At 44.9% G+C, this 8,391-nt stretch overlaps 1 protein-coding gene and 1 long non-coding RNA gene across 2 annotated transcripts in view; both read right to left on the bottom strand.

The window, feature by feature from the left end:
- The window catches only part of LOC141917651 (uncharacterized), a 124,858-nt gene extending 124,149 nt beyond the window's left edge, over positions 1 to 709 (bottom strand). Inside the window, exon 1 of the long non-coding RNA XR_012621389.1 lies at positions 393 to 709. This is a non-coding gene — a long non-coding RNA (uncharacterized LOC141917651). The remainder of the gene's footprint in view (positions 1 to 392) is intronic.
- A 2,330-nt stretch (positions 710 to 3,039) lies between these two features.
- LOC141917727 (uncharacterized) lies at positions 3,040 to 7,724 on the bottom strand. The gene is made up of 2 exons (XM_074811137.1): positions 5,058 to 7,724; positions 3,040 to 4,516 (listed from the first exon to the last, which is right to left on the bottom strand). The coding sequence occupies exon 1, from the start codon at positions 7,160 to 7,162 to the stop codon at positions 5,351 to 5,353; it is 1,812 nt and encodes a 603-aa protein (XP_074667238.1). The 5' UTR covers positions 7,163 to 7,724; the 3' UTR covers positions 3,040 to 4,516; positions 5,058 to 5,350.
- Positions 7,725 to 8,391: the final 667 nt, after the last annotated feature.

Raw genomic sequence — 8,391 nt, 5'->3', positions numbered from 1 at the left:
GACATGGGCTTTGCTGTGAGAAGGAGCAAGACCTCTTTTGAAGCACGAAGTGGGACAGAGGTCTCGGAATACAAGAGAACAGAAGGGGAGAGTCATCACCATGCTTTGGGACAAAAAGGTGGAATTAAAGAGTAAGGAAGAAAGGACAGAAGTAAAGGCAAGAAAGGACAAAGATGTGAGGCAGAGAACTGTACCAAAGGATGACAGAAGGTATAGGTTGAGTGGAACTGAGACAGAAGGTAGGGACGAGTTGTTAATGTTATAGACTATCTTGCCAAAATGATGCGAGTTAGGACAAATTAAATTTCAACTATTTATTTCAGCAAGCGGCAATAAGCAAAACAGTGCTGGGCGGCCGGGGAGTCCTTGCTCCACCAACGGCGCGCACTCACTTCCCGAGGGTCCGTCTTTTTTATATCCTCCGCCTTCCGGTATCGGGTCTCTCTGAGAGGTGTACCCTGCGTCTGCGCACTTTGCAGCTAGGGGGTCGCTCCATCCGGGTCTTCCTCACGTCACCAACTCCTCGTATTTCCTGCTTTCCTGAGAGTGGCTCACAAAGCTTTTGTTTATATCTTACAGAGTATAGACACTACCCCTTTTTTCTTCTCCCCTTTGTCTTTCTCCCCTTTGTCCTTCTTCCCTTTCTCCCTCTTTTCAGTCTTTTGCACAATAGGAGTCCTTGCTTCAGCATTTCAACTTAGATAAGCACTTGCAGTCAGTTAGTCGCTACACAATGTAATAGTTAAGATTAAGCTTAGGCCTACATAGTTTATGGAATAACATGTCACGAGCTCCCAGTATCTTTAATGGAATTTGATGAACAAACAGTTTACTGTCTATCACAAGTAGGGCAGTAAAGTTTTCCCCACTTTGGTACGTCTCTGCCTCCTCTGCCTACTCTGTTGCTTAGAGCAGCAGGGTGTTCCATCTTCTCGGCAGCAGCCGTATTCTTCAGGGGTACGTTTGTCTCTACTCCGGGACACACAGGTCTCCCAGTTTTTTTAGCTTTGACCTCGGGTCCACGACAGGGGACCCAGGGGATGTGCTTTCTACAGATCACCCTTAGGATCTGAGGGTGTTATTCAGTAGGTCAATTAGAGTGAGTGCACTCTCTTTCGGGATTTATCCCTTTAGTAAATATTTTCCACCAAGTTTTAGAATCTTCAATTATTTTTCCCGTTTTTACTCCAATTTTTAGGGCCTGATTAGTTAATCTCCATTCTCGTTGATAACACTGATCACAACTAGACCGGAGATTTATTCCATGTGCATTATGAATCCCCCAGCCTTCTTTACATACATTACACTTTATGCATATAAAGGGAAAACAAATACAAGTTTCAATTGGACAAAATATCAGGGTCTCACTCATCGAGTCCTTCATAGGTTCTTATCTCACAATGTGTAGAGAGTTCTTTCAGGTTTTCCGAAGGGTGACTTGTAGATCCCCAGGAGGGCTGGTCATTTTCCAGGTCGGATCCTGTATAGGTCCCTTTACTCGGCTTGCGTGTGTCCACCCCTTCTCAGCAGTCCGAACAGCAGTTTCTGTAGTGATAAGAGCAACATAGGGTCCTTCCCAACGGGGGTCAAAGAAGATTCTTTCCATGATTTGGTTAGTACTTTATCTCCTGGTTGGATTTGATGCATGGTCACATCCAATGGAGGCCTTTGTACTACCATCCCCCAGGCCTGCAGTTGTTTTCTCCTTGCCATTAGCTGTATCAGGTAGGATTTTATCTTTAATTCTTCAAGTTGGGGGTGATCCGGTGGCATTTCTAAATCATAGGGCATCCCATATAGCATTTCAAAGGGAGAAATACTTACATCGGTTCGGGGCTGAGTTTTGATATTTAACAATGCTAAAGGGAGACAATTTACCCATGACATTTTGGTTTCTAACATTAATTTGGTAAGTTGTTTTTTTATTTCTCTGTTCATACGTTCAACTTTCCCTGAGCTCTGCAGGTGCCACGGAGTGTGGTACTGCCACTGTGTACCCAGCGCAGCCAAAGTCTCTTTGGCTACTCTGGATACAAAGTGTGGACCCCTATCTGAGTCTATTGCTTCTATTGCTCCATACCGAGGTATAATTTCTTCAAGTAATATCCTTGTTACTGTGTGAGCTGTGGCTCGAGCTGTGGGAAAGGCTTCTACAAATTGGGTTAAATGATCTATAATTACTAATAAGTATTTATACCTCTCCACCTTTGGTAATTCAGTAAAGTCTATTTGTATTCTTGCAAAAGGTCTATGAGTCAATTCTCGCCCCCCATATACTCATTCTCTTATTTGATGTTTATTTACTTTTTGACAAACGAGACATTCTCCTATCACTCGTTTGGCTATATCATATATCCCAATGCACATGTATTTAGTTGCAAATTGATCCACTAATGCCTGAGTTCCCCAATGAGTGTTTTTATGGAATTGCTGTATTATCTTGGTAGCTATGGGTTTTGGGAGAACTTCTCGGCCATCCGGGAGTTCCCATTTTTCATTAGCTTTCTGTTTAATCCCCATTTGATTTAATTTTGCTTGTTCTTGAACAGTAAAACTTAAAATTTCATAGGATTTTCCATGGAAAAAGCACCACTTAAACCCTGGTCTTTCACATACACATTCTATGCCGTCTACCCCGAAATCGTCCCAGCAAGCATAACAGGGGAGGTAATTATCTCCACAATTAACACACCGCTTTCTGGTCTCTATCGGATCATCCAAGTGCAGTGCTAATAGCGCTGCTCTCTTTACCTCTTGATCAGTAAGGTTATTCCCCCGTACTAAAGGATTGAGCCCCCTCTAGTGTCCCTTTAAGTGTACTACCGCAATTTCGCTGGGCCCTCGTATAGCTTGTAAAATTTGTGATATTAACTCCTGATGTACTAGGTCCTTCCCCCGAGAATTGATTAGGCCTCTCTCTTCCCATATGTTCCCAAAGGTATGTACTACTCCGAAGGCATATCTAGAATCGGTGTATAGATGCAGAAGATTGATGCGGGAGTTAAACGCATGCAAACCATCACACAGTGATTAAGCAATGCAATGCCTCTTTAATATGGTGGACAAGCCTTTTATCCTGAAGGTGAGAATCACGAGATACAATCACATGGTACAATTCTTTCTGATTTGACAGGTAGCTTTGCACATGCTCCTTAGGCTCTCTTCTGGTTGGATGAAAACTGCCACATCGACATTGTACAAACTTCTTCTCGGCCCAGGCCCTCACCCTGAAGCTGTTTACCTTCCTGGGTTCTTCCTCATTCTTCCAGGGTCAGTCCCTCGTCACATCCTCGCTCATACACAGGATTGCTCACACGTCCATTTTCTTGCAGGGACTCCTTCTGAGTCCCCACATATCCCTCTTTTTGTTTTTGAGCAATCCAAACCCCTTGTAAGCTTTTTTGCAGCGATTGTCTAACACAAGAAATTAAACATGGCAAAATAATAGCAAGCACAATAATCACAATAATTACAATGATTACTCCTTTTAGCAATTCTTTGCTCGTAATAAGTTGACCTTGCCAAAAGGTTGTGGTGTTGGTGCCTGCCTGGGTAATTTGAGCAATGTCATTGGCCTGTGAAAATTTCATTTTTCCCAACTATCGTCTGACACAAACCTAATGAATTCTTGTGGGTCAAAGTGAGGGAATCTCAATAAGCATGTTCTGAATGGGTCCGACGGAGTAGCCATCGAAAGGCAGAAGGATTCTTGACCTGTCTCTTTAGCTATAGTTACCCATATGTCTGGTCAGGGAAACACTACTTTTGCTGGATGAGCATTAATCACTGTCGGAACCATCACAAGGCTTAGAATCACAACCTTGATCTCTTTTCCAAGATCGCACCCAGCAAGATGGATCCCATCTAGTGCCGGTATCGGTAATAACGCAGGCATAGCCTCGACCCGTCATTGTTAGTTCCACAGGTCCTTTCTACTCTCCCTTAGCAATATCTTTGTACTGAGCAAAAGCACTATCTCCACACTGGTTTATACTGGATTTCAGACCCATACTTATGTATTACTACTGGTGGTTCCTCCCTATCACCTGTGAGCCATAAGTAACTTAACACATACACCGCTTTTGCACGTCATTCTGCAACAGCCAAGCTCTCTCCCCCTTTTTATTTTTGCAAAAGCACCTTTAAAGTTTTGGTGTGCTCTCTCCACTATGGTTTGCCCCGTAGGGGAATGTGGTATACCTGTGATGTGATGTATACCCCAGAGTTGACAAACAACAAAAAAAAATAAAAGGAAGACCCAAATTTTTGAGAGGTATAGGCTGGTCCATCATAAGTTTCACGGGTCAGTTGAACTAATCTTCCATATTTTCTGGCGCATTCCGCTCTACCGCGATGGTAACTTCTCACAGCTTAGTGCTTTTTCGTAGTTCAGTGTTGCAGCTGTCCGCTGTTTTTGCCCACTACCTTGGCACAACTCAGCAGTTTCTTATCTATCTTCCAAGGCCTGTTCTTCTTAGCTATTGCTCAGAGGCTGTGTAAAGCTGCATCTGCAAGACTTATTTCGAGACTTCATCAATTAAGGGTTAGGCAAACTCCAAAACACAGCATACTTAAAAAGGTTTCACAGAATGGTAGAAACAAAACAGCAGTTACAGTTACCAGAGTAAGGTAATTGCAGTACCCACAACTACGAGATATGATGAAATACCACAAAAATAAACAGTAAAGAAAATACGGAATAGCACACTTACTTAATGGGGTACTAACATTCAGATCCGCAATTGCTGGGGAACCCTGGATGCAGCGAGAATTTAGAGTGCCCTTCCTAGCAAACCGGAAATCCTACGCGATGCGTCCATCCGTAGGTGAGGCATCCAACATCGCTGCAAACAGGTCCAGCCTCATATATCTAAATCAGTAGGCCAAAATAACTGGCAATTTTCTTTGAGCGGAAACATCTGATTTCATCCTCCTGTTGGGTTCCACCCAGAGTCTGGCCAGCACTCAAGGGGGAAAACCAAGGGAGTTTCTAATAAGGTTAAACACTTGAGTTCTTAATTCTTAATATTGCTAAACAAAGAAAGCTGAATACATACATTCTTATAGCATTTCATCCTTCATTTTGCTTAATTGATCAATTGAAGAAATCACAAACTGTTGGTATAGGAGCGTCCACAGCACCTGCGGCTGGTTCCTGAGTGTCTACGGCTGCAGCTGGGCTGCGTCTCACACATGCAGAACAATCATACAAAGAGGCCTCTTACACTTATCACTCACACAACATAAAATCACAAACACTACAGAGATCAAAACACCATTAAGAATATATAAAGTCATTGCTAGTTGATTATGTGGTGCGTCCAGAAAATTCCCCCTTGTTTTATAGCGTTCACCATGGTGCAACCACTTCATGCACTGCACCGGCATAGGCTGCAATATTAGACTGTTGCATTCCTCGGTTGGTTAACTCAATCATATCAGCTACAGATGCTCCATGTGGGAGGGTCGCTAGCAGGTGCTGGGTAGATGGGTTAGCGTTTTCAAAGGCCATTAACTTGAACATCTTTTCTTTCATCTCTAAGGTCATGTCAGATTGTTGTTCTAGGGAGTGATAAAGACGGTCTACATATTTTGAAAAAGGTTCATTTAGTCCCTGTTTTACTGTTACAAACTTGTCCTGTTTCTTGCCTTCTGTGTCAGGTACAGACAGTAGGGCCTGACAGGCTATTGACTGTGATAGCCGTAGCACTTCATTAGAGAGATTGACCTGTAGATCTACTGCGGTGAAGGGCCCTGTACCCAATAGCATTTGTGCTTGGACAAGATGAAGGGGATCACCCTGTGGGCGCGGACGAACCTGTTCTTCATTAGCTAACTTCGACCATGCGCTTTCAAATAACATTTTCTGAGATGGAGTTAAAATAACTGCCGCTATTTGATCAATATCTTTTGGAATTAACAGCGATGATGAGAATATATAGTGAATGATTTGTTTGGTCAATTGGTGATGAAGACCATTTTGGATTACTGAAGCCCTAGCCTTTTCAAGCAATTTCCAATCTAAGGGATCCCACTCATTGGCGCCAGTAACAGTATTAAAGGAAACTGGAAATGCTTGTACGGTTTCTGGGATAAAAGACCCTTCTATTATAGCATCTTTAAGAACTCCTTTCCATCGGCGTGTAGCTGCAGAGGCACTCTGCGCCTGTGAAGAAAAAAGATACGAAGCTGCAGGGTGAGATGATGAGGGCACAGTAGCAGGCACAGGAACTGCATACTCGAGCGATGGATCAGGAGGAGCAGATGGCTGCGGTCTCGTATTTGACGAAAAGGTATATGATTTCTGCTCCCTCTTCTCTGCCTGTGATAAAGTTAAGTTAACAAGCTTGTCTACAATGTGCAGGAGTAAAGTTTTAATGTCTGCAGAGCCGGCTTGTGAGGCGGGGCTCTCTTCTCCCGAGGGGTTGTTCTGTGAGGGTGGGAGGGGCGGGCACAAATCCTCTGTACCCCCGCCCTCGCCTGGGTCCCGCCCACTACTGGCGTCTTTGGTCTCTTTCGGTTTCTCCTCAGTCGCTTTCCGGTTGGCATCAGACACCCTTCCGGTGCTTCCCGCCCCTGATGACGCAGTTTTGAATTTAGATCCCGCCGCTCGCCGCGGCCCCGGCGGCACAATCGTTAAATCAAACGGATTTTTCGGCTCACCCAGCGCGGCGGGCGCTGCAAGCGGCGTCGAGTCCCCCCCTCCCTCATCGCCCCGGGGCGAGGGGGCTGAGGGGGGGGAAGGGGCCGGTCCGTCCTTCCGGCCATGGTCGGGGCAGGGCGGTAGCGGCGGCAGCGGCGCCGTGGCTGATATATTAAGATTAGGGGCCGGTCCGAGCGCTGCAACGACATACGCCGCAGCCGTACGCTCACTACTCATCTCCTGTAACGCCTCTCGGATTAATTTCCATAGCACAGTGTAATTGTTAACTTCTCTTGCCGACTTTCCTCCATCACTGACCGAGTCCCATAGCTGTTTCCCTATGGCTTCCCAGGTAGCGGCTTCAAATACACACCCTGCACTGGGGATAAGTCCCTTCTCTCGGCTCCACTTTAACAAGCCTTCTAACGCGGACTTCTCATATTTTATCCCTCTCACAGAGAGGATAAGTTGGAGGAGTTTTACTACTGCTTGCTCGTCTCTAGTAAGCGTAGACCCCATTCCTCCCCGGCCACCGCCTCTCGCGGATCGTTAGCCGCCTCTCGCGGCTCCTTAAGGGTACAGCGCGCTGATTCTCACCTTCAGACACCGGGGCAGCGTCTGGCTGAATTTCGACCGGCTTTCCCACGATAATACTTCACCAAGTCCCCTTTGGACTTGTGCTAATTTGATTTTGGTCCCTGTTCGGGCGCCAGATGCAGAAGATTGATGCGGGAGTTAAACGCATGCAAACCATCACACAGTGATTAAGCAATGCAATGCCTCTTTAATATGGTGGACAAGCCTTTTATCCTGAAGGTGAGAATCACGAGATACAATCACATGGTACAATTCTTTCTGATTTGACAGGTAGCTTTGCACATGCTCCTTAGGCTCTCTTCTGGTTGGATGAAAACTGCCACATCGACATTGTACAAACTTCTTCTCGGCCCAGGCCCTCACCCTGAAGCTGTTTACCTTCCTGGGTTCTTCCTCATTCTTCCAGGGTCAGTCCCTCGTCACATCCTCGCTCATACACAGGATTGCTCACACGTCCATTTTCTTGCAGGGACTCCTTCTGAGTCCCCACATATATAGTTCCCACTTTTCCATTTAGTAATTGTAAAGCCTTTAATACTGCATATAATTCACATGCCTGTGCTGACCAGCTGGGATTCAAGGGTCCTGATTCTATCACCTTAAAAGTTTTTCCATCAATTATGGCATACCCTGATTTTCTTTTTCCTTCTACCACTCGAGAGGATCCATCTACAAATAATTTTTCTCCTTTCCCTAATTCCTCTTCTTCCAAATCTGGTCTTATCTTAGTCTGCTCCTCGATGTTACGGAGGCAATCATGAAAAAGATTTTGACTAGGTTCTCCATACAAAAATTGGGCTGGATTTTGTAACGATGTTGTTTCAAGGGTCAGGTGGGGAGATGTAATGAGGATTGCCTCATATTTTACCAGTCTAGCATCGGTTATCCATTTTTCTGCTTTTTGCTGTAACACACCTCTAATATTATGGGGTGATAGTACCTTTAACTCACTACCAAAAGTTATTTTATGCGCTTCCTCAATTAACAAAGCAGCTGCCACCACAACTTGTAGGCACGTAGGCCATCCCCGACTTACAGGGTCCAGTAATTTTGAAATGTATGCTACTGGTTTCTTTTTTCCTGCCCATTCCTGGGCTAATACTCCAAATGCAGTTCCTTCCTCTATGTTGACAAATAAGAAAAATGGTCTT

Source organism: Strix aluco, chromosome W (genome assembly GCF_031877795.1).
Source record: "Strix aluco isolate bStrAlu1 chromosome W, bStrAlu1.hap1, whole genome shotgun sequence".
NCBI lineage: Eukaryota > Metazoa > Chordata > Aves > Strigiformes > Strigidae > Strix > Strix aluco.
Note: the sequence above shows the minus strand (reverse complement) of the source record. Positions and strands in the feature narration are given on the sequence as shown.